Raw genomic sequence first — 25,957 nt, 5'->3', positions numbered from 1 at the left:
GATTATTTACACAAAAAAAACAGCGTCTTTGAAACCACTACTAAAAAAACCCAACTTGGACCCATCCAACCCTATAAACTTCCACCCAATCGCCAACTTACCTTTTATAGCCAAGATAATGGAAAAACTGGTCCATGCTCGTCTCACCGACTTCCTGGACTCACACGACATTCTACACCCATCACAATTCGGATTCAGGAAACACAGAATCTCTCCTCTCATTAACGGGACAATATCCTGATGGGCCTCGACAAAGGTCAGTCATACCTGCTAGCTCTTCTAGACATCTCCGCTGCGTTTGACACAGTCAACCACACAATCTTCATCAACCGCTTGATGGAAATAGGCATCTCAGGATCTGCTCTCCGCTGGCTAAAATCTTTTCTAAGTGACAGGTATTTCAAAGTAAAAATAAACAACAAAGAATCGTCCCCCATAGAGTCCAAGCAAGGAGTACCCCAGGGTTCCTCGCTTTCCCTAACCCTATTCAACATCTATCTTCTCCCTTTATGCCAACTACTCAAAAACCTCAACCTCACCTTCTTTATTTATGCAGACGACATGCAAATCATTATCCCCATCAAGGATCCCATCTCCGACACTTTAAATTATTGGAACAGCTGCCTCCAAGCTATTAATATCCTTCTCACGAGCCTAGCCTGGTTCTCAATACATCCAAAACTGAACTTCTGGTCATCTCCCCCAACGATAATAACCCACCTGCCAGTACCACAAACATACCATCAGTAAGTCAAGTGAGAGACCTTGGAACCATCCTAGACTCCAGAATGAACCTTAAAAAATTCATGAACACCACCACAAAAGAGGACTTTTATAAACTTCAGATCCTAAAACAGTTAAGATCTCTCCTTCACTTCCATGACTACAGATCTGTCCTTCAAGCCATATTATTCTCAAAAATTGATTATTGCAATGCTCTCCTACTTGGTCTCCCGGCCTCCTCCACTAAACCTCTTCAGATGCTGCAAAACGCAGCAGCCAGGATCCTTACTAACACACGCAGGATGGACCACATCACTCCGATACTAAAAATACTACATTGGCTACCCATACGCTTCAGAATACTCTTCAAGACTCTGACCATCATCCACAAATCCATATATCATCAATCCTCTCTACAACTCACCATACCCCTCAAATTACACTCCTCATTAAGGCCAACCAGATCTGCATACAGAGGCTCCTTCCAGGTTCCGCCTAGTAACTCCACTAAACACAACTCCATCAAAAAACGAGCGCTGTCCTCCGCGGGACCACATCACTGGAACTCTCTCCCACCTGACCTACACCAGGAACATTGTCATCTCACATTCAGAAAAAAATTGAAAACTTGGCTCTTCGCCCAAGCGTTTCGCTGAAGAAACCCATGGTATCTACAAGGACCTCCAGCTTCACTAAGGAGCTGCTATTCTAGAACCATCCGAGTATATTAACTTTTCAATCGAATCTCCACTATGTAAATTTGTACTTAAATCTACCAGAGAAGCAAATACGCCTTGCTTAGCGACGCTTCTACACATTTAGAATAGAAATTGTTAATCTATCACTTTTCCTTCTAAAAGCCAGGTTCGACGTCCCTGTTTTAATGTAACTTTTGCTTCCTATGTTAACTGGTTCCCCCCCCCCCATGTTTATTGTAAACCAGTACGATAAGACCTTGTCTTGAGCATCGGTATATTAAAAGAACTTAAATAAGTAAATAATCCTCTTTTATATTTTACTGAAAAATTGTTTGAAATAGTTTTAACTGTTTCTTTAAGGTCCTTGAACACCCTCCAGCAGCTGTATCCAGGACAATGTCACAAATCACATCACATGCAATGGGATCCCATCAGTTAATGCAGTGTACATGATGTCCCTTGGTCTGTATTAGATCATTATTGAATACTGAGTAATTTGTTAGTGTGGCTAATATAGCTGCTCCCAGAATTTCTAGTGAATTGAATAAAAACAGCTTTAAAAATTTCAAAATTGAGTACAATTCTGAATTGAGAGAAACCAAGTAAGAGCTGTTCAAAGAAGCACTACCAAAATGATACAGGGCCTAAAACACACTGTATAGAAAGCCTGATGTAATAAGACAGGAACCAAAAGTGTGCTGAATTTAATTCCCAATTCATTAAGCTAATAGAATGTAAATGCATCAGAAGTTTACAAAAAAGGCATTTAACATAAAAATGTGCACAAAAAATGAATAGCGTGCATAAAACATTTAATATACACAAAATATGGTTTCTTTATCCTATTAGATCTGTTCAGATGTGTGTTTATGCCACCCTGCCAGCAAATGGAGACAGAGTATAGCTTTTTCCAGTGATGACATTGGTATTAGAGGTTGGTACAGCACCATCATTAGCCAGTATTGTCTGTCTCCAGCAGATTGTGACACGTTCTGTGGTGGTACAGCAAGATTGTTAGGTCTAGTCCACTCTTAAGAACCTTTGTTTGTTTGTTTTTTTATTGAGAAGTTTGTTTCTGGTCCCAGGGCACCCTGGTTATTGTGAAGTCTTCTGTTTCTGTGGTAATAAATATCCCTTGTTCCCCTAATTGAGCAGACTGTTTGCACTTTAGGGTTTTTTTTCTCTGGTGGAGTGTGTCCTAGGTTGCTCCCTGATGCTATCAGGCTGAGCAAGGAGGTTCTGAAGGGGGGGTGCAGGAGACTTTCTCCAGTCAAATCTTTCCCTTTCTATCTCTCTCCCTTTCTTTTCTTCCCTTTTGCCCCCACCAACTCTTTGATACCTCAGTCCTTTTCTCTCTTTGCCCTATGCAGGTAAGACAAAGGGCCAAGTAAAGTTTAAAAAAAAAAAAAGCTGAGGCTTGCTGTCATGGTGTAAGCTTAGCAGCTTTTGTGGCAAAGGCTTTTTGCATAGGGGCCTGATTTCTTTGGCTTGGGTGGGGGAGAGAAAGAGGCCTTCTCTTCAGAAGTAGCAGAGGCTCCAGATCAGTTGAAGTGGGACTGTGGCTGGATCAATTCCTTTGATTTTGCCACCTGCAAAGGGAAAGGAGGGTTGCTCTTCCCTCCAGCAATAAAACAAATCATACTAAACCGAGTTCATCACAGTGGAGGATGCAGAAGCAGGTGCATTTTGAATGCTGTGGGTTTCTTCCATGCATGGCAGTGTTACACCGCCAGAGGGGCAGGTAGTTTCAGTGGCTGCAGGGAATCCGTTTCTGGTGCAAATTCCCCCATGCGGCTCTCCTCTGTCAGTTTCTGAGAGGACCTGGATAGTCATTGGGCTCTCCAGTTTTCTCTTGAGGGGGTAGGGTTTCTAGTAGCAAGCTGGCATTTCTCCTCTCAGAACTAAGAGAATTTCTTCTAGGACAAGCAGGATGGTGGTCCTCACATTTGGGTGACATCATCTGATGGAGCCCGGCACAGAAAACTTTTGTCAAAGTTTCTAGAAGCAGCCTGCTACTATCCAAGAGTCCACACGAGGTCCCTCTTCAGTCTCTTCTTTTCCGCGGTGCAGTTGCTTCGCGGTCGTGGAGCTCCACAATTTTCTTGCTTTTTCTCGATAAAGTTCGGGTTCTTTTGCATCTCCTCATTGGGTCCCCCTTTGCAGTCGGTGTCTCCTCAGTGTGGTAGACTTTTTTTCTCTCAAATTTTTGCCAACTTTGTAGTTGATTCCAGACTCTCACTGCACGGTGACCACCGGTCATTGACCACGCGCTGGGTGTTTTTTCATGGCATCAACCAGTTTTCGTCCGTGTCCCCAGTGCCCGCGGACCACGTCTATCACGGATCTGCATGAGGTCTGTATCCTCTGCCTGGGGGCCTTGCACCACGTCCGTGGGTGCTGACTGTGTGATCAGATGATCCCCAAAGGGTGTCAGGCGCGACTCGATAAGATGGAGAAACTTTTCGGGGCCCCAAAGTCTGCTCAGTCTACTCCTGCATTGGTCCCTTTGTCGCCAAGAGGTTGCAGGGAGCCTTATGACACGCTTCCCCTGGCTGTTCCTCTCACCAGTACCTCCAAGGATCGAGGGGACAGTGATAGATCATCGATGGTATCACCAATCTCTAGGACATCAGGATCGTATGCTTCTTCGGCACTGGGGAAAGACCGGGCTGAGCACTGAAAGAGATCCTGCAAGCATTGCCACCGGTTGCCATCGATGTACAGCTCCGGTTTTGGAGAGACTCCGGCGGCTGCCAGGCCACCATCGAAGCAACACCAGCCACCAGAGGCCCCATCCTCTGATGCCCCCAGTAGTCCTCGGCATTCCCCACTGGTACCGGTGCTGGGTACTATGCCACCCCTGAGACCCAAGGAAGAGCCAGTAACGCCACGTCCCCCTCCATCAGTCCTCACCACTCCAGACTTTCAGGAGGAGCTGGACCACAGGGTGCAATCCACGGTGCTCAAAGCACTCCAGAGCATTGAGCTGCTGGTGCCACTGGCCCCCATACCGGTGCCTGAGCCTCCGCCCTCGATGCTAGCACCCTTGCTGGAGCTTCTGGACATCCTCCTGGGCGCCCTTCCGATGCAGCCCAGTACCTGAGGGACAATCTGTTCCCCAGCAGCCACCGATGCCTCCCACAGGAGCGATCCTGATTCTCGGGTCCTCTGAGGAGAAAGATACGGCTGGTACAGTGTTTCCTAGACCACAATTCCCCAAGCCTGTGCCGAGTCCTTCCAGCCTACTGCAGCCTCCGATCCCCTTGATGCCATGGGAATTCTTGATGCCTGCAGTGCCCTCGAGGCCTCCGAAGCCATCTCAGCCCACTGTTGATACCCCTCATGACCTTGACCATGGCACGCTGGTCCCAGTGAGGAGGAGGGGGCCTTACGACCCTTGGGGTGATGACTCCACAGAGTCATCCTCGGACTATTCGGTCGACCCCCCCCCCCCCCCCTCTTGGAGCCCTCTCCACTGGATGAGCAGCGTCAGTCGCCCCCCAGTGATTTGTCCTTTGCTGGGTTTGTCAGGGAAATGGCTTAAACCTGTTCCCTTTCAGCTCCTTACGGAAGAGGATGCGCGACATAAGATGCCCGAAGTCCTCCAGTTTGTCGATGCTCCTAAGGAGATTGTGGCAGTTCCTATCCACGATATTTTTAAGGACCTCCTCCTCCGCATGTGGGAGCACACCATTTCTATCTCCTCGGTCAATAGGATGTGGGGCATCAGCCCCACAGCCTGCTGCAGCCAAGTAGGCTGTGGGGCTGATGCCCCACAGCCTACTTGGTGCAGCAGGCTGTGGGGTTTAAAAAGCGGCACCTCACCCACCAGTCGTGGTTGTGGAGTCCGCTTTGAAAAAAGCCTGGCACTCCCGCACATATGCCTCCGCCCCTCTGGGTCGTGAGCACAGAGAGATCAATGCCCTGGGCAGGAAAGTCTTCCAGGGCACCATGTTGGTTGTCTGCATAGCCGCCTTCCAGCTTTATATGACTCAATATAACCGCAGTCTCTGGAAACGAGTCCAGGATTTTGCTGAGGGCCTGCCTCAACAACAGCAAGAGGCCCTCTCGGCCATTACCTTGCTGGGTCTCGAAGCGGGAAAACACGAGGTGCATTCCACCTACAATGTTTTCGAGACAGCGGCCCGTGTAGTGGTGGGCATCAGTGCCAGGAGAATGGCATGGCTCCGGGCCTCTGACCTCCGTCCAGAGGTTCAGGGTAGGCTAGCCAACCTCCCCTGCACAGGTGAAAACCTTTTTGGGGATAAGTTTCAGGATGCGGTTGCAGAATTGAAGGACCATCATGATACCCTTCAGCAGCTGTCTGCTAGCACCTCTGAAGGCCCATCCTTGGCCAGGAAATCCTCCAGGCTGGGTTCCCTGAAGCCCTTTTACTGGCAGAGAAAATATTATCCTCCAGCCTCCTGGGCTCATACGCCACGTGCCAGTTTCAGGGGCTGTCCTCGCCAACAGTGAGTGCCCAGACCCCAACCGGCACCCCAGCAAGCCCTGGCCACGGGCTTTTGACTGGCGGCGAGGGAGCAAAGGTCAGTTGACCGTTCCTCTGACTCTGGATCCCCCAGTCAGAGGCAGGCTTCGCCCACTTCTGGGAAAAGATCATGTCTGACTGCTGGATCCTCACTATCATCCGTCAGGTGTACTGTCTAAACGTCAGTCAGCTCCCACTTCTCTATGTCCATCATGGGGTTCATCTGCTCACCAGGTCATACTTCAGATGGAACTCGCTGCCCTCCTCATGGCTGGCACAGTGGAACTGGTCCCTTGCCATCAGCAAGGCTGAGGGTTCTGTTCGAGATATTTCCTCATTCTGAAGAGGAAAGGTGGCTTGTGCCCCATTCTTGACCTCCGGTCATTGAACAAGTTTCTCATAAGAGAAAAGTACAAGATGTTCTCTCTGGGCACGCTGAACCTGCTCCTCTGAAGAGGAGACTGACTTTGCTCCCTTGATCTCAAGGAGGCTTACGCATACATTGCAGTTGTCCCCGGCCACCGGAAGTACCTATGCTTCGTTGTGGGGAAAGCACATTACCAGTACAAAGTGTTGCCCTTCGGGCTGGCATCGGCTCCCCCACATCTTTACCAAATGCCTAGTGGTGGTGGCCTCCTACCTCAGGCATCGCTCAGTACACGTTCCCCTATCTGGACGACTGGTTGTTTAGGAGCGACTCCTGCTCCAGGGCCTTGCATGCTCTGACCTTGACAGTGCAGACACTGCAGACGGTGGGGTTTTTCATAAACTTCCCCAAGTCTCATCTCTGTCCATCTCAGCTGGACTTCATAGGCACCAGGCTGGACACTGTGCAGGCAAAAGCTTTTTTGCCCCGAGACCGGGCAATTGCCCTTGCCTCACTAGCTACCCTTGTCCGGAACAGCTGGAGGGTGCCAGCTCGCCTTCTGCGCCACCTGCTAGGCCACATGGCGGCCTCCATCCATGTGACCCCTCTGGCTTGCCTCTGCATGAGGAGGGCCCAATGGACCTTGCGGTCCCAGTGGTGACAGGCTTCCCAGGATTTCGAGGCGCCCATCTCAGTCACGGACCCTCTCAGAGTATCTCTATCCTGATGGGAAGATCTTTCCAACCTAGGAAAAGGACTTCCCTTCCAACCCTCTCTGCCTCAGGTGATTCTCACCTTAGATGCTTCCCCTCAAGGCTAGGGAGCCCATGTGAATGGTATCCACACGCAAGGCCTCTGGACTACTTCCGAAGCCTGCTCTCCTTTAAACGTCCTGGAGCTGCGAGCTATTTGGTATGCTCTGTGGGTGTTCAGAGACCTGTTGTCATCCAAGGACATCCTAATTCGCACAGACAACCAAGGTGCAATGTGGTATGTCAACAAGCAGAGCAGCACAGGTTTGTTCCTCCTCTGCCATGAGGCAATACAAGTGTGGGCCTGGGCCCTTTCACAGGGAATGTCCCTGCGAGCAACCTACCTGCCAGGCCATCTCAACATGCTAGTGGACAGTTTGAGCCGCTCCTTCCAGGCACACGAGTGGTCCCTCAACCGGGAGGTGGCAGTGGCACTGTTTCGCCAGTGGGGTATGCTGGATGTGGATCTCTTTGCCTCCCCACACAACCACAAGGTGAGCAGGTATTGCTCCCTGGTATCGGGGGGACAGTCATCCAGTCTGCAATGCCTTCTCCCTCTACTGGGGGAAGGGCCTGCTGTACGCTTACCCCCCTCCTCTCCTCCTCTTGAGGACTCTGCTGAAGCTTCAACAGGACAGAGGACTATATTTGTGGTGCCTTCTTGGCCCCAACAGGTTGGTTTCCTCTTCTGCAGGACCTATTGGTGTGGGCACCCATTTGGCTGGGGACGGCGCCCAATCTCATCTTGCGCCATCCGAACCTCCGGGCAGTGGCCCTCATGGCTTGGATGTTGAGCGTGTAGTCCTCCAGCCTTTGGAGCTCTTGGACTGTCTCCCAGGTCCTGGTAGTGTCCTGAAAGCCCTCTACCAGGAAGTCCTACAGCTTGAAGTGGAAAAGATTTTCCATCTGGCACGAGAGTCATGATTTGGACTCTTTCTCATTCCCCCTCCCCTGGCTGTTGGACTATCTGTGGCATCTGACCGAGTCTGGGCTTCAGACTAGCTGAGTCAGAGTGCATCTCAGTGCCATCAGCACATATCATTGTGTTGCTGGCACGCCTGTTTCATTTCTGCCTTTAGTGGGCCACTTCATGCAGGGCCTCCTCTAGCTGAAGCCCCCACTTCAGCCTCTGGTTGCGTCGTGGGACCTCAGTGTTGTCCTAGCACGGCTCGTGCTTTCTCCATTTGAACTGCTGCAATCCTGCGACCTGAAGTTCCTCACCTGGAAAGTTTTATATTCCTGGTGGCGATTACTTCGGCTCATAGGGTCAGTGAGCTTCAAGCTGTGGTTATGTAAGCACCATACACCAAGTTCTTTCACGATCGTGTGCTTTTGCGTAGGCATCCAAAGTTTCTGCCCAAGGTTGTGACTGATTTTCAAATTAACCAATCCATCGTTTTACCCACTACTTTTCCAAGGCCTCATTCCCATCCCGGAGAACAGGCTCTTCATACCTTGGACTGTAAAAGAGCCTTGGCTTTCTACCTCAATCATACAGCTGGCCACAGTCAACCCAGCTCTTCATGTCCTTTGATTCCAACAGGCTGGGGGTGGCGGTGGGTAAACTGACCTTGTTGAACTGGCTGACGGATTGCATCACCTTCTGCTATGCGCAGGTAAGCCTTCTGCTAGCCGGCAGAGTAAAGGCTCACTCTGTGTGGGCTATGGTGACGTCTGTGGCGCATTTGCATGCAGTCCCTGTCGTCGAGATCTACCAGGCCACAACCTGGAGTTCTCTTCACGCGTTCGCGGTCATTATTGCTTGTAGAAAGACGGGCGTCAGGACAGTGCCTTAGGTCAGTCTGTCCTGCGCATCCTGTTCCAGGCTTGAACCCAACTCTTCCTGCCTAGGAGAAAGCACAGTTGCTTACCTGTAACAGGTGTTCTCACAGGACAGCAGGATGGTAGTCCTCACAAATGGGTGACATCACAGGATGGAGCCCTGTACAGAAAACTTTTGTCAAAGTTTCTACAAAGCTTTGACTGACACTGGCACACTGAGTGCACTGAGCATGCTCAGCCTGCAATTATCCCTGCGAGCCACAGGTGTCTCCCTCAGTCTTCTTTTTTCTGCTCTGCAGTAAGCATAGCAGTTGGAGCTCTGTGAGGAATTTTTAACTTTTTTCCTCATGGAAACACTTAACTTTTTACTTCAAAAGACACTTTTCTCTGCACGGGTCTCCCTCCGCGTATGTTTTTACGACGCTCGGTGAGTACTTGATTTATTTTTTTCAGTCTGTTCCTGTCACCTTCTGGCCTGCTGACTGACTGAGGCCTTCCCTCTCCCTATTTTTCAGTTAGCTACACATAGCCTGCGAGTGTCCCTCTGTGACACTCTGCTTGGTTATTAGAGCTAATGGGTCAGGGCCCCTGTAGTTTTGGGTCCTTTGTTCCCTGGAACCCTCGCGCAGTAGATGCCCCATCGCTACCGAAGGTACCCCTCCTAGGACCGCCCTGGATTTTTAGGTGCCATCAGTACCTCTTCCCCCGCGGTACCTTGATGCCATTCTCCCTGCATCGTTTTCATCAGTGCTGCCAGGTTTTTTCCTCCTTTGCGCTGTTTTTTTCCTTGGGCTCCTTTGGTGCCACCTTACCCATGTGAATGCCCTCGACGCACATACTCGGGTCAATGCCACCGTTGCCCGGGACACTTCTCTTAAATTATGGATGCCATTGATGTTCACAGCCTTTCCAAAGAGATCCAGAGCCTTTCCATCGATGGGCATTGGTGGGCATCCATGCCAGGTGGATTCCATTGGTGGGCATCCATGCCAGGTGGATTCCATTGGTGGGCATCCATGCCAGGTGGTTCCCATCGGAGGGACATCGATGTCAATGTCACTTCTATCCATGGGGTCCTTGCCAACATAGATTCCATCGGTGCCCGGGTCGGTGCCATCGACACCCCTATCCATGGCGCCGATTCCACGCATACATTGCTACCCGAGTTGATCCAATCGATATCATCAATGTCCGTGGCCATACTGTCGATGCCTGTGGCTTTGCCACCGAGGATGTCTGATGCTCTCGTCACCCACGTCGTTCCCACCGGTGTCTTCGATGTTCCTATCGATGTGGTCATAGACTCCGTCGATCCCGGTATCTCTTTTGATAACGACTGTTTTTCTCGACTATTCGATGTCACATCGTTCCCATAGATACCTATGCCGATGCTATCAGTGCTCCGCCACTGGCATCATTACTCTGGCCGAGTCATCAACGTTTTTTCATATCCAGTTTTGACGATACCCTCGAGGCCACTTCAGCCGCCATCAATACCGTCAATACCGACATAGCACCACCACGTAATGCCCTCGCCTGCACACAATGCTCCACGCTTTGGGTTCTTTTTAAAGCCCCGTATTAGCAGAGCAGGCATGCTGACAGTCCGTCATTGATCGCAATCCAGGACAGCGAGGGCTTCCATCTCGACGCTGGGGAAAGACCGGGCTGAGCACCGTGGCGCCCATCGTCACCGACACAGGGATCGTCCGCCGCTGACGCCATCCAGCACATCGGTGCTTTCCTTCTCGAGGCTGGACAATGCTCGGGCAGAGCCACATCACCACTGCCATCAGCACTGTTCCGTACAGTTTTGGCAGTCCTTGGTGATCCAGAAACACCGGATCGAGGTCCGGATTCTGCATTGGCGTCATAACACATCGAGCCGCTGCGACGAGGGTGGGATCACGAGCTCGTTAATCGGCTCCCCTGTTCCCGGCATACCCCACCGTCATAGGTGCGGGATTGTGGCCCTCTGTTTTCGATAGTCGAAATGCCACTCACGCCCAGACCGTCTCCTCTGTACCTGTGCCACCATACCGGGGTATCAGAGTTGAGAGGACGTTTACGTCCACGTGCTACCCCTCGAGGACTCTGGAGATCAGAGACAGCAACATTCAGCGGCTCGTCCTGCGGTGATCCACGTCGGACGGTAAGTACCCGCTTCTGCGGCATTCCCATTGAGATGTGTTCTCTAATTCGGGCCACATGGTTCGAAAAGCTCTGGGTCATGTGCCTTTCAAGAACTGTATTGGTGTCACATATCGCTATGCTAGCTATGTCAGCCACAATACCAGGAGAACCTCTCTATCATTTCTTTGGGATTGCATCAGGGCTTCCTCCCTTTTCAGCAATGAGGCTCTGTACTGATTAATGCTCTGTCCTCTGGTTCCTACTCAAAATCAAGGTTCAGGTGCGTTCGCTGATCTGCTAAACACGAGCTTCAGCAAATATTGCCTCAAGTACAAGTCCACCTTGAATCCTGACGTCAGGTCTTAGTGTTGCCTTGTACAGCACACAGAAATGCGGGTACGACTTTACCTCTCACACTCCCGTGGGAGCTTATATGATATCCTGATTACTTCAGCCCCTCCTCTGGGACACCCCTTGGTCTCCCATTTGGCCGGATATCAGAGCGGTCAACTCCACCTTGTACCAAAGTTCCCAGTATACTCCCTAGCCGCTACAAAGCGCAGAGGGGGGTTGGGGAGTTTTAATTGCACTATTCTTTCTTTCCACAGAAAATAGTCACTCTCCACACATCCTGGACCTCAGAAATACCAATTTTCTTCAGAAGTCACAGGTACAATGGTAACTCTTGTTTCCATGCTTCCAGATTGCAGTAAGTTCATTACTCTAATCTTTCCATGTGCTTTATGGTGAGTCAACAATATTACAAACCCAAGCTCTGCCGCTGGCATCAGCTTCGGCAACAAATGCTGTTTCTCTGCGGAGTGCAACATCATTCACTCTTTTCCTTGCATGGACATCTGCACAACCGTAGTCAGTCCATGCAAGGAGGTCTCACTTCTTCCTGACTCATTATACATTTCCTAACAGGGATTATTGTCACTGCCATAAATCCCTTATACAACACTTCTGGACACCACAGTCATAAAGACCTTCCTGTCCAGCATACGCGCAGACATTCTAATAAATTCTTACATGTCCCTGCGTGCTTTTTCCATTACCTCAGACCCTCAATTCCTCATTGTCAGGCTAGGAGGTTTTTTCATTATGCACTTTCCTCATAGAAAACTGCTATGGGTTACATTCAGTGAAATTCCGTTATTAGTGGATCTAAGCTGTGCAACCGCTTTCGTCCCTCATCCATAATCCAGATCTAGAACCACAACCTAGTCTGATTCTGCTCATGCTCACATTTACTCAGGGTTGCAGAGTTTGGCCTAAAACCTTCTCAACCCAATATGCATCTATCCACTCCAAGCACAGTTTCTCTTAAACTTCCTGGAGCTTGTAGCCATGAGTTCTACCCTTATGCCTTCCAATACTGCCTCTGCAACAAATCTTTGTGCATACAGACATACAGCATAGGGACAATGTGCTTTCCAACACACAAGCACGCATTACCTTAGCTGCCCTGCTGGGAAGCTGCGCAGCTCTATCCTTGGCCCTTGCTCCCTTCATGCATCCTCGGGCCACTTATCTAAGAGATTTCCTGAACGCACTAGCAGACCTTCTCCATGTAGGTTTCTATTCTCTCGAATGGTCTCGAACTACATGTTAGAAGTTTTTGCCCTCTACACACTAAGGTCAACCGAGCTTGCCCTCTGCATCTGAATCAAACCATACGGTGCACAGATTCTACTCCCTACACATGTTTCCAATGCGTTCCCTTAGACGCCTTTCTTCCATCAAGGGCCTCTTAAATGTATCTCTTCTGCTGCCTCTCATAGCCAGCACTCTTCTAATATTGAATCGGGACATGGTTCACTATTCCTTTAATCCACGCCTTGTCCGAGACCAGTATGCTTCACATACTTCTCATTCTATCACACCAGTAACCACTTTACCTTCTCATCAGTCAGTCCCAAATCGTAGACTAACTGATGTTCTCAGGTTCTGGTTGCGTCACAAAACCTTCCACACATAAATCTTACCATTCAAAATGGCATGATTTACCACATGACGCATGCAAAAGGGTATTCCCCCTTTCTTCTATACCACTCTTTTCTCTTGCTCCCTCGGATTCTGCTCCCCAGACATCCTCCACATAGGAACACCTCTGTTCCAATTGGTGTATCGTTTGGGAGTGGGGATATCCGTTTTACGGTAAATCCCTTCTGAATCAGCTTACCATGGATTATCTACTGATCAAGCCGCCTCTATTTTCACTAGTCACGGAATGGAACCTATATCTCATGCTTATAAGTCTCATACGTTCTCCGTTCGAGCCTTTCCATTCCTCTCATTTCATAGTTTGGCATGGGAAATTCTTCCCTCATAAATGTAATTTCTGCCAGCAGTGTGAATGAGTTACACTCTTGTAGTTACATACTCATTTGACCCTGTGTTCCTCCGTCACAGAGTGGTTTTTACGTATTCAACGTTTTATCTTTTTTAAGGTAGATGTTGCATCTCACCTTACTCAGAATATATTCTGCCCATTTTTTCCAACGCCTCTCTCTCACCAGAGCGAGAGGGTTTTTTCCATTTCTTGGACAGAAAGGCTACACTTCTATCTAGCTTGCACTACATTCCATAGGAATTCCACCTAACTCTTTCCCTCTGTGGCAAGAGTAAACCTGCGAGTTCCAGTTGGCAAACAGACCTTTTCCTCCTAATAGACAGTCTGTATCTCTTTTCCTACCAACCAGCAGGCATTTCACTACAACACTGTGTGTAACCACACTCTGTTGCATCCGCCTCAGCCTTAATAGCTTCCCTTCGGCCACTGCTGCTTGTACACATATTATCAGGCTGCAACCTGGAGTTCTCCCCATACCTTTGCAGCCCATTATTGCTTACATACGGCTAGCCGGCATGCTCCATGTTTGGCCAGTCCGTCTACTTCTATTGCTTTCGGATTAACTACCCAACATCTTCCACCAACCCTTTAAGGGTTTCAGGATGCCCTCCGTTCCAAACTCCACCCACATCATTGTGCCCTTCGCGCATCTTGGGTGCATTTGGTGCACTCTCGGGCATCCTCAGCTCGGTACATACCCATTTGTGAGGACTACCATCCTGCTTGTCCTGTGAGAAAGCAAATGTTGCTTACCTGTAACAGGTGTTCTCACAGGACAGCAGGATGTTAGTCCTCACGAAACCCACCTGCCACCCCGCGGAGTTGGGTCTCTATACATTTTCACGTTTATTTTAGTTTTGTTTGCGCTTTTAGCTATAAGACGAGACTGAGGGAGACACCTGTGGCTCGCAGGGATAATTGCAGGCTGAGCATACTCAGTGCACTCAGTGTGCCAGTGTCAGTCAAAGCTTTGTAGAAACTTTGACAGAAAAGTTTTCCGTTCAGGGCTCCATCCTGTGATGTCACCCATTTGTGAGGACTAACATCCTGCTGTCCTGTGAGAACACCTGTTACAGGTAAGCAACATTTGCTGTCTCCTAGGACAACAGGATGTTAGTCCTCAGGAATCCTGCTGACCTCCCCATGGAGTTGGGTTCTCCTTCTGTTTGGTTTTTTTTGCTCGTATTTTGCTATATTATGAGACTGAAGGGGAACTTCGTGTGTCGCATGGATAAGAGCAGGCTGGGCATGCTCAGTCTGCTGGTCAAAGCTTCTAGAAACTTTGACAAAAGTTTTCCGTGCCAGGCTCCATCAGATGATGTCACCCACATGTGAGGACTGACATCCTGCTGTCCTAGGAAAACACCTATTACAGGTAAGCAACTGTGCTTTCTGAATTGAGTCCTATACAGCAGTTGTTTTTTTTTTGGGCCATGCAGAAAGCTCCTGGAGTGTGGCTCTGGTGGCTGCTGGGCTTGTTTTGTTCAATTCTCCCAATAGGTGGCAGCTCTGTTGCCAAGCGCTCAAGACTATCCAGAGAGATTCTGTTTTTGCATCTGGAGCATGCTTCATCAGACTCCCCCCTGGATTTGGTAAGTGATCTGAAGGAGGGGGGAAGAAGATGAGTCCTTTGGACTCCCTGGAGGAGGGGGAATTAACATTTTAAGGTATAGATTCCTCTGTAATCAGATTCTTTTGAAAGGACAAACTTTCTCTTATTTTTCAGATAGTATACTCCTCCTGTATGTTGAATTTTAAGATGTAAAAGGATCTGAATGGTAGACCCTATTTATTGAGAGGGTTCAAGAAACCGCTAAAGCTTTCCTTCTTCATAAGGTGCTTAATTGCATGGCGCTTACAGAGTAGGGTAGTCTGCCAAAGGGTAGCTCAAAGACAGTGTGAACATACCAGCAAAGGATAGGGAAAATTTATTTAGGACCCCAAAGATGGGCACTTTGGTCTCTGCCGTGACCTGTGAAACATCTAATCCTGTAGAGGTTTGCATTGCACTGAATGACACACAGGATAGAAAGATTGAGTCCTTTCTAAAGCTGTTTTTTTCCTGTTCAGTCTTAGCAACCCAGTCATTTTATTTGAGCTATGACAGAATTTAAGCAAAGTAAGATCAGAGGTGGGGGAAATGTAAAGTAAAAGAAATGGGGAGGCTTGAGAATTCATTTAGGTATCAGAGCATATTTCCTAGCGTGTAGCAGATGGACTCAAAACAAGTGGGTATAGTGTGCTCGTGCTAGCAGTTGGAGACGGATCTGACGTCAGCACGGGTACATATACCCCCAAAGGAAGTGTAGCAATTCAGTAATTTCAGTCTCCAAAGCAGTTTGGAGCTACCTCACGCTCGCTGAGCGTGTTTCCAAATTCTAACGACTAAATTTCTAGAAGAAACCTACCGAAGACGAGCCCCGCACTGCTGCGGTGATACCAGTCGGTCCCTCCCCCAGTTGAGTTTCCCGAGCTGACTTCCGTGGTCCCTCGGAGGTAGGAGCCTCGGTCCGGTGGTCGACTCGCGGCAGGGACCTAGCCCCCGAGTGAGAAGGGCTCGGGCGCGGCATAGAGGCAGCCTCGGTCCCGGGGTGGACTTGGCCCCCGAGCGAGACGAGTTCGGGCGCGGCCTAGAGGCAGCGGGTGCACTTCCTCGAGCGCGGCGGTGAAGGTACTTACCCTCTCCCACCGCAGCCAGAGACCGCCCGGGTCGCAGCCGGGAAGCGCCAAAGACAAGGTAAGGCGTACATCTTTACTGTGGTCTCCGAGGAAGTGTGGATTTGCAGGGCCTGCCTACGTGGCAGCCCGCTGAGGAGGTCGCCATTTTTCCTGCCTACTCGCCTTCGCCACTTAGGCATACGTTGCGGTACGCATAGGCGCACGTTCGTAAGCCGCCGTTGGTAGGCGCACATTCATAGGCGCATGTTCATAAGACGCCATGGGTAGGCGCACGTTCATAAGATGCCATGGGTAGGCGCACATTCATAGGCGCACGTCCATAAGACGCCGTTGGTAGGCGCACATTCATAGGCGCACGTCCACAAGACACCCGTTTATAGGCGCATGCAGGTAAGCGCAGGCTAATAGGCGCATATTAGTAGGTGATACGTATTGCAAAGAGTATGGAGCATATGAAAGCCCATACGCCCGCAGAGCCGGCATCTCCAGAATCAGGTATAAGAGCTCTAAGCCTCTGCTCAGCATGCAACCTCAGAGCCACACAGAACGAGGAAGCAGACTCACTACGTGCCCAATGTGAGGAGGCCATGGGAGTTCCGGGACAGGACCGGTCCCAGCCCAGCGGTTCCTCAGGGAACACTCCGGACTTAGTAGGCCGCGGTGAGCAGCCAGGGAAACCCTAGAGACCTGATGCCCCTAAGGCCAGATCCGGCTTCACTCTCCTGGGTAGAATTATTCAAGGGGATCCACGCCTTTGTCCAGATGCAATCTGCTCCTCGAATGGCCTTTTCTGTTCCGGATGATCCGGCCCCTAGACCCTCGAGACCTAGGCACGGCCGCTCGCCACCTGGAAGCCCCAATTATAGGGATTCGGATTGCTCTGAGGAAGATGAGCCCCCCGAGGAGGGTGAACTTCCCTCGGAGATAGAGCCCTATCGGACCATGAGACGCTTCTTTCGGAAGGAGGATCTTCCAGGCCTGGTCTCACAGTGCCTACCGGAATTGGCTATTCCGGGCCAGGACACCCCAGGGGACCCTAAAATAAATCCCCTGTTAGAGGGCCTGCGCCAAACGGCTCACCATTTTCCCCTCCTACAAGCAGCACAGCAGCTAATCGATCTGGAATGGACGGCGCCGGAGGCCGCATTTAAAGGAGGACGGGCCTTGTCAGGCATGTACCCTCTGGACCCGGCGTCCAAGGAGCTGCTGGTGTGCCCCAAGGTAGATGCCATAGTTAACACTATTGTAAAGTGCACCTCCATTCCGGTTGAGGGGGGAGCGGCCCTCAAGGATGCACATGACCGGCGCATGGACACCATTCTGAAACAAGCCTTTGAGGTAGCAGGCATGTCCCTACGAATCGCGACCTGCTGCACCGTGGTGACGCGTTCCTGTTTATCGCAAGCTAGAACCAACACCCCGGGAGAAGACATGGAATCGGCTCTCGCATTCCTCACCGCAGCCTCCGACCTCATCCGTACGGCAGCCAAGGGAGTGTCATCCTCAGTGGCAGCCAGGAGACAGCTCTGGCTACGTAATTGGGCGGCCGACTCTTCCTCCAAGACACGCCTCACAAGAATGCCCTTTAAGGGATCCCTACTGTTCGGCAGCGATCTCGAGAAATTGGCTAATAAATGGGGTGCCTCTCCATTAACCCGTCTACCAGAAGACAGGTCGCGGAGGAGCCAGCGTTCCTTTTCTAGACCATCAAGAGGTAGAAACTCTCAGCGCTTCAACCCTTACAGGGCTCGCTACCAAGCACCTCGTTCTCAGGCTAGGAATCAGCCCTTTCAGGCTAAGCACAGCAAGAGGAGAACCGGCTCAGGTTCTGGTCCCGGCCGCAATCCACAATGACAATCAGCCGACCCATCCGGGGGTAGCAGCCATAGGGGGCAGGCTAACCCTCTTCTACCTCAGGTGGGTCGAGATTACTTCGGACCAGTGGGTCCTTGCCATCATCCGAGAAGGGTATTACCTGGATTTTCTTCGGCTCCCACCGGACAAGTTTGTGGAATCTCCTTGTTCACCCCTCAAGAAGGCGGCACTAGAAGTTACCTTGCAGAGGCTTCTGGCCCTAAAAGCCATAGTCCCAGTGCCTGCAGGGGAGATAAATTCTGGGCATTATTCCATTTATTTCATAGTACCCAAGAAGGAGGGCACTTTCAGGCCCGTCCTGGACCTCAAGTCAGTCAACCGACATCTACGGGTCCCCAGCTTTCGCGTGGAAACTCTGCGGTCTGTCAATGCCGTACAGCCAGGAGAGTTCTTCACCTCCCTGGATCTGTCGGAAGCCTACTTGCATATCCCAATCCATCGGGATCACCAGCGCTATTTACGCTTCAAGGTCCTGGATCAACACTTCCAGTTCCGAGCTTTACCCTTCGGGTTAGCCACCGCGCCGCAATTGATGAAATTTCCAATGTTATTGCCCAAAAATATAAAATGTTAGTAGCAGAATGCATAACTTGGATATTTCTTGTACTGGTTTCAAATTCAAATGTTATACATCTAGTAAAGTCACACTGGCTCAATGTTTATATAGCCGGAATGTTTAGTACAGCATTTTATTTAACTATAATCTCTTAGTATATATGCTAAATAGTGGCTTAACTGTTAATGATTGTGCACGGGTAAAAACTCAAGCTGAATCTGATATGAAGGCTAAAAATTTGCACACATGCAAAATATTAGGATGGTAATGAATTCTTCAGAGTACTTGTTCCATTTAACGGTGGGAGGGAGGTGGATTATATTAAATTGTCCCTAATAGGCAGCGCTGTTTTGAGTTCATAAGCAGTACTGGTGGGAGTTCAGTGGATTACCTTCTGCTGGTGAATATTTTGGAGACCAACCTGTTGAGGTGGGGGTTTCAATGGGGCAGAGCTTTCCAAAGTGTGTGTCGAGACACTTTACTGTGTCGCCTGAGGTGTGCCGCGCAAGCCCGGTGCACGTGACACACTGGCAAGTGGGAACCAATGCAGCCGCCGGTGGACCTCATCCCACTGGCAGCTGAGCAGTGAAGTTTCGCAGGGCTGGGCTGTGTGCCGGAGACACACAGCATGAAGATCGGTGAGCCGTGGTGGAACTTACCGTATTTTTCGCTCCATAAGACGCACTTTTTTCCCCCAAAAGTGGGGGGAAAATGATTGTGCGTCTTATGGAGCGAATATAAAAACAAAAAAACAAAAAACTAACAACCCCCCCCCCTGCTGACTCCCCCAAGACCTGCCGACTTAATTTACTGCAACCCCCCCCCCCCAAGACCTGCCGACTTAATTTACTGTGACCCCCCCCAAGACCTGCCAAACGTCCCTGGTGGTCCAGCGGGGGTCCGGGAACGATCTCCTGGGCTTCGGCCGTCGGCTGCCAGTAAACAAAATGGCGCCGACGGCCCTTTGCCCTCACTATGTCACTGAGACCGACCAATAGCAGCGGTCGGTCCCAGTGACATAGTGAGGGCAAAGGGCCGTCGGCACCATTTTGATTACTGGCAGCCGACTGCCCACACCCAGGAGATCGTTCCCGGTCCGCTCCTGGACCCCCGCTGGACCACCAGGGACGTTTGGCAGGTCTGGGGGGGGGTCAGGAGGGTGGGGGTTGCAGAAAATTAAGTTGGCAGGTCTTGAGGGGGTCAGGAGGGTGGGGGTTGTAGTAAATTAAGTCGGCAGGTCTTGAGGGGGTCAGGAGGGTGGGGGGTGGTTAATTTAAAGGGTTGGGATGGGGGTTTTTTTTGGGGGGGGAGGGGTTCCCAGAGAAAGAAAAGTTTTCTGATCTGGGGAGTGGACCGAAATGGCCCTCCCCAGACCCGAAAACAAAATGGGGAGAAAAAAAAAAAGCTATACACTCCCCTAATTTGCTCCATAAGACGCCCAGACGCAGAGCCGGTTTAGCACAAATTTTTTTTTTTTTTATTTTCCCCCTCTGAATCCTAGGTGCGTCTTATGGTCAGGTGCGTCTTATGGAGCGAAAAATACGGTACGTCACCACGGCTCGAAGAAAAAGGTCACGCAGGTGCTCCTCCTCCTTCCTGCCCACGCGGCCCCGGAAGAAAAATGTTGCCGGAGCCGCACGGGCAGGAAGGTGGTGGAGCATCAGCCACATGCAGAAGAAGGGCAGCGGGCTGAGAAGAGGAGGCCCGGTAGCAGGGTCCCCACCGCAGATCGGCCCGCGAAGAAGAGAGACGCCGCTGCTGCGGATCGGCCCGCAAAGAAGAGAGACGCTGCTGCTGCGGATCGGCCCGCGAAGAAGAGGGACGCCGCTGCTGCGGATCGGCCCGCGAAGAAGAGGGACGCCCTGCTGCGGATCGGCCCACGAAGAAGAGGGACGCCGCTGCCGTGGATCGGCCCGCGAAGATCAGGGCCGCTGCAGAGCCCATCCTGCAGTGACCCGTGAAGAGGAGCCCAGAGGTAAGAGAGAGGCTGAGGGCCCGTAGAGTGCGTTTATGAGATGAGTTGAGAGATTGTGTGCATGTATGAGATGAGTTGAGAGACTGTGTGTGGGAGTGAGGACCTGAATGTTTGCAGAGACAGCATGTGAGAGCCTGTGTGTGTGAGAGAGACAGCATGTACCAGTGAGAGCCTGTGTGTATGAATGATTGTATGAGAACATGTGACAGTGATAGACAGCATGTGCAAGAGAGAGACTGTGTATGAATGATTGTATGAGAGAGAGCATGTGAGAGCCTGTGTGTGTGAGAGAGAGAAAGCATGTGAGAATGAGAACCTGACTGTGTTTGAGGGAAGAAGATAGATGGAGAGAAAAGAAATAGAAAAAAAAGACAATATGAAAGGAATTGGCAAAAAAAATAAGAAAGGAAAGGTGGAACAAAAAAGCCTGTGACCAACTGATAAAAAACTAAGATCAGACAGCAAAGGTAAAAAAAAAATTACTTTTTACTGATTGGCACATGTAATTTTTGGTAATGTGCAAAAGTAGCATTTTCTCTATGCGGATCTCACAATGTACGAGATCAACATGGAGGAAGTGGAAACCCACGGGGCCTACACAGAGAAGGCAACAGAATGGGCTTCAGTGCCAATAGCAGCAATCAGCGCCTCCCAAATACCCATGCGGCATCAGTGACAGTGGCAGCAGAGGAATGAGAGAGGCTCTTGAGGTTGCTGGCAAAAGAAAGAGAGGGGGTCTCTGCCTTTAGTGTGCATGTGAATGAATGGGAGTCTGCTTGGGGGTGTATGTGTGTGAATGCATGGGTGCCTGCCTGAGGGTGTGTCTGTGTATGAGAATGTATGGGTGTCTTCCTGGGGTTTGTATGTGTGAGAATAGGTGCCTGCCTGTGTGTGATGTATGCGTGTGTGTGTGTGAGAATGAATTGGTGCCTGCCTGGGGGTCTGTTTGTGTGAGAATGAATGTGTGCATGCCTGGGGGATTGTGAGGGAGTGGTGTGAAAATGAATGGGAGCCTGCCTGGAGTCATTTTCAGTGTGTGAGAATGACTGGGAGCTTGCCTGGGTGTGTGTGTTTGTGAGAATGATTGGGAACTTGCCTGGGTGTGTGTGTTTGTGTGTATGAGAAAATCCAGGGGAGTAAGAGTTTGTGTGGGGGGGGGGGGGGTGTGTGGAGGGGGAGAGAGTGTCTTAGAGCCTGAGAGTGTGTCAGTGTCTGTGAGAGCGAGAGGTTATGGTGGGTATAAGAGCATGAATATGTATGTATGTATGTGACAGTGTATGTGTGAGAGAGAATGGACATGTGAGTATGTGTGAGAGAGAGAGGATAACCTAATCCTTGACAATATCAGGGTGACTGGAAATCAAGAGCTCCCACGTATGGACAGCAGGGGCTTTTTAAAATCCTTATTAGTTTTAATTATTGGGTGTTATTTGATATATGTGCCGTTTTTAAATATTTTATTGGTATTTGGGAAATTGTAAAAAATGTATATGATTTTAATTAATAGAAATTCTATTTATCAGTAGTTTTAAAATATTCTTTTATTAGTATGGTTTTACTATTATAACTGATGCTTTATGTTTCTTGATTTTATTTGTTTTATGAGGAATGGTGGTTCTGTTTTTCCATTGTTAATACACAGAGTCTGGCTTCTTGGGGTTTCCATGTCAGTTTTTGTCAAATTTGTGCTCCTTTATTCTGTATTTGGTGAGGGTCTGTCTCTGCTCTGTGTGTGTGACCATGATGAGAGATTCTACTAGCATAGGGATCTATAGCAATCGGGTTTGTTTTGTTTCCTCAGTAGGTAGTGTATTGGTATTCTAGGACCCAGTGTAATATTTACCCTTGCTTATTCACAGGTAGGGCTATTGTTGTTTGAGTCCTTGGTGTTATTACTGTTATGTTACGATGGGATTGCAGTATAGATTTTGAGTGTCTTTTTTGCGAGGTTTGTGTTAGTTCACAATGTGCCTGGCAGTGGAAGGTGTTTGTGCTGCTGTTACTGTGAGGTGACACCAGAATTTGAAAATATCTTTTAGTATGATGAGCTGTAAGGGAAACATCCAAGCTCCATTGTTTGGGGGAATTTCAGTGGATGCACAGAGTTACAGAACTGGAGGTGCAGGATTTATATTGACATTCTGTCCCTTCCTATAAATTCCAGTCTTCACTCTCATAGCCATATAGAATTAGTTGAATGAGGCTATCAAATAATTATATAGTGTGAAACTGGCCAGCTTTTTAAAATTATGCAGAAGACCCTTTGGACTTTCTTATTAACACCAAATATTCAAAATCTGTGTTCATCCCATCAAGCTCATATATCTCATTAAAGAGGTAAATTGAATAACACAATAACTTTGTTTTATTATTGTTATTCATAAATTAGAACAATAACATTAAGCTTGGAATATTATATATTTTTAATATAAATGAAAGATTTTCACAAGATAGGTTGTGTCGTGAAACATTTTATTATGTATATATTTAAGGAAACATACATAAATTGTCAAAATACATTTAGTTCGTTTAACCTTTAACCTCTGGTTTGCTAGTAAACTGAATTACTGTGTCCCGAAATTATGTTTGTCTAAAAAGTGTGTCACCAACATGAAAAGTTTGGAAAGCTCTGCAATGGGGGATCCAGGAAAACATGTTTAGGAAGTGGGGTTGGAGGAGGATTCTCCAGAGGAAGCCTCTTTTATTGTATTATGGGGAGAGGGGCTTCCCCTTGTTAACCAGCCCTTGCTCTTTGGGCAGGTTATGGGGGATTTTGATATGATCTCTGTAACAGACGTTTTACTTCTGTGCACACTCTGGATCTCAGTAACTTGGCCTTTGTGTCTCTAATCTATTACGTTTTTCCTTAGACATGTACATGACATTTGGCTCCTTGTTGAACCCTGATGTTTCATGTTTTGATTATATTGGGAGAAGAGTTAGAAAACAGGAGTTAATTGTAATTGGTGCTTTGCTTTGTTTGACTTTGTTTATTTTTCTGTTTTATTGAACTTGTTTTATTTGTGCTTTTTAATATCTGAATCCCTTTGATTTTATGAAAGGCAGTATATCAAAGTTATTAAACTTAAATGCATAGAAAATTCTTGGTGAATTGAGCCTTCTGTAGGGATGCAGAATAATAAAATATCTAAATTCTTTACAACTAGTATCTTTAATTCCTTTTTTGTTTCTTCCCTTGCAGATACTAAATCTCACTCAAGCACTGAAGGATGAAAAAAGTCCAATCCAGCTAGTTCAGATGCCTCGTGTGGTTGTGGAAAGAAGTTGCAGTGGAAGCCAGGGTCGAATAGTTCAACTCAGTAATACATTTACACAGACTTTTCATTGCAGGAAACCTTTCTTTTCTTCCTGGTAGGGAAAAAACCTGCAGTTTTTTGAAGCCTTCGCAATAATAGGAACCTGCTATGGGCAGAAAATAGCTCCCAGCTGCCAAAACCTCAGATAATTTTCATCTTTTAAATGCTGTATGTATGTTGAATGTAATTAAGGTTTACAGTTTTTGTCCAAAAAGTATGGAATTTTATGTCAGGGAAGATTGCATTGTGTGTATACTGTATTTTTATAAAATTAAATTATATGTGGATTAATATTAAAAAGGACAATTTACAGTTTACATATGCTGGAATATGATTACTTTTGAATATAAAATAGTGAACAATGTTCCTTTTTTATAGTATGGAAAAGATACCTATGGACTTTATTTTATGTTTAATGAAGGAAGAATGTCATTTTCTTTTTCAAAGTAGCATATTCAATAGGCACTTTCTGCGGATGCTGGGAATATCCTATTGTTCATAATACGGTATGTTAAAGACATACTGGCTAGGGTAAAGTTTTGATGCATTTTTTAAACTACAAAAAAATGCTATATTAGACTTGGATTTTATTCTAGATAAATGTAATTCCTTTTCTAGTTGAGGACCAAAATAGCATAAATAAAATCTTGTTTAAATTTAAATGGTTATACATTATTTGTACATTAAGATCCACTTCATGAATTACTATTTTGTCTCTATAATGTTTACATTTTTTTTCTTTAGTTATTCTCTGTGTTCCAAGGGCCAAAATACTGCATGATTTTGTCTTTGTTGGTTTGGATAAGTGGATTGTATAAATGGTATGGGGTTGGATGATGCAGTGAAAGAAAGGGGTAAAGATATGTGCTGGTTCTGCAGGTGAATTGTCAATACTACTTGAAACATGGCAGAAAGTACCAAAGTATCTTCAGGCTGGGGTAGACCATGTTTACTCTTCCATACTTTTAAAGCTTATATTTCAATCATTTACTCCAGGGGTCAAATTAACAAGTGGTCTTCAGTGGAAAGCAAATATAGGCAACTTCAGTTTCTCAGTACATAAGAGCTTTGAGGCTTTCGTGATACTCAGTTTGAATATGTATGAAAAGGTTTGCATACATTATGCCTGAACAGAAAATAGCTCCCAGCTGCCAAAACCTCAGATAATTTTCATCTTTTAAATGCTATATTTTGAATGTAATTAAGGTTTACAGTTTGTATAATGCTGACTGCAGTTACCACTAGATTAATTTGCCACCTAGCATTATTGATTTTTAAGACTAGAGTTTATGATCAGATCAACTATATAATTATTAATCTCAGATCTACAGCATATAACATTGCAATTACTTAGAGCTGGACCTGAAAATCACAGTCCAAAACTCTACTCAAAATCTGTTGTTTTTTTTCCTATCAATTTCAACTTTTTGATCCATCTCTGATCTTAATTTGATGAATGTTTCCCAAATGGATCATGACTTGACAAATTTATCAAAACTTGATTGCTGCTTACATGGCAATATCCAGCAGTGTTATAAGGATTCAAACGCTGCTCTGTTTTTTTAATTACAAACAGAAATGTAGAGCTTTTGGGAGTAGATGATAAAGTATTCTAGATTGTTTGATAAAATCATTGAATCAATAAAATGTCAAAGCCTTAAATTATCCTCTACTGTAGTTAAGTATGACAACAGGTCAAAACAAAACAACCTTTGTAATGTTTTCATGAAATGTTTTGCTAAACTCCTTTTTTCAGTTTGTTTAATGAAGTGAAATATTAAGTACCCAATAAATATTTTTGGCTAAAAAGAATGAACAATTTTGGTTCCATTTTTTGGGGTTAAATAGTTTGCTACAATTAAATATTCAGACTAAGAATCTGATTCACTAAGTCTTTTCCATCACTATAAGAAAAGGCCTTGATGAATCTGGCCTTAAATTGCCAAGTATTTGGCCAGCCTGATGCAAGAGAGAGTTTCAATTGCTAGACCTGGCCGCCTGCTCCTCAGCTTAGCTGAGGGAGAATGTCCTGGTCACCGCACATTAGGTACACCTATCTGTTGGCTAAACAGCAGTGGGCTCTGAAGGAAACCATTGTCTCTACCTCTTGACTGTGACTGTCATAGCAATGGCTGAGCTGCATGGGAGATTAAAAAAAACAAAAACCCAACAACAACAACAAACAAAAAAACAGTATACAGTGTATGAAGGTTTATGGTGCCTTAGGCTAGATGGACAGCTGCTGTCAGCTGGTT

The 25,957-nt window shown here is 47.6% G+C and overlaps 1 protein-coding gene across 3 annotated transcripts in view; it reads left to right on the top strand.

Annotated features, from left to right (window-relative positions):
- Nucleotides 1-25,518, top strand: part of PI4K2B (phosphatidylinositol 4-kinase type 2 beta) — a 215,656-nt gene extending 190,138 nt beyond the window's left edge. Inside the window, exons 10-11 of one of the 3 annotated variants that reach the window (XM_029590019.1) lie at nt 2,271-2,355; nt 23,588-23,762. In XM_029590019.1, the coding sequence (XP_029445879.1) occupies nt 2,271-2,355; nt 23,588-23,619 (117 nt within the window). In that variant the 3' untranslated portion in view covers nt 23,620-23,762. Of the gene's footprint in view, nt 1-1,781; nt 1,884-2,270; nt 2,356-23,587 lie in introns of all 3 variants that reach the window. The other 2 variants (XM_029590027.1, XM_029590008.1) reach the window with 2 other exon arrangements.
- The last annotated feature ends 439 nt before the right edge of the window (nt 25,519-25,957 follow it).

The sequence above is a fragment of the Rhinatrema bivittatum genome, chromosome 1 (genome assembly GCF_901001135.1).
Source record: "Rhinatrema bivittatum chromosome 1, aRhiBiv1.1, whole genome shotgun sequence".
Taxonomy (NCBI): Eukaryota; Metazoa; Chordata; class Amphibia; order Gymnophiona; family Rhinatrematidae; genus Rhinatrema; species Rhinatrema bivittatum.
This window is presented reverse-complemented; position numbering and strand designations above follow the sequence as displayed.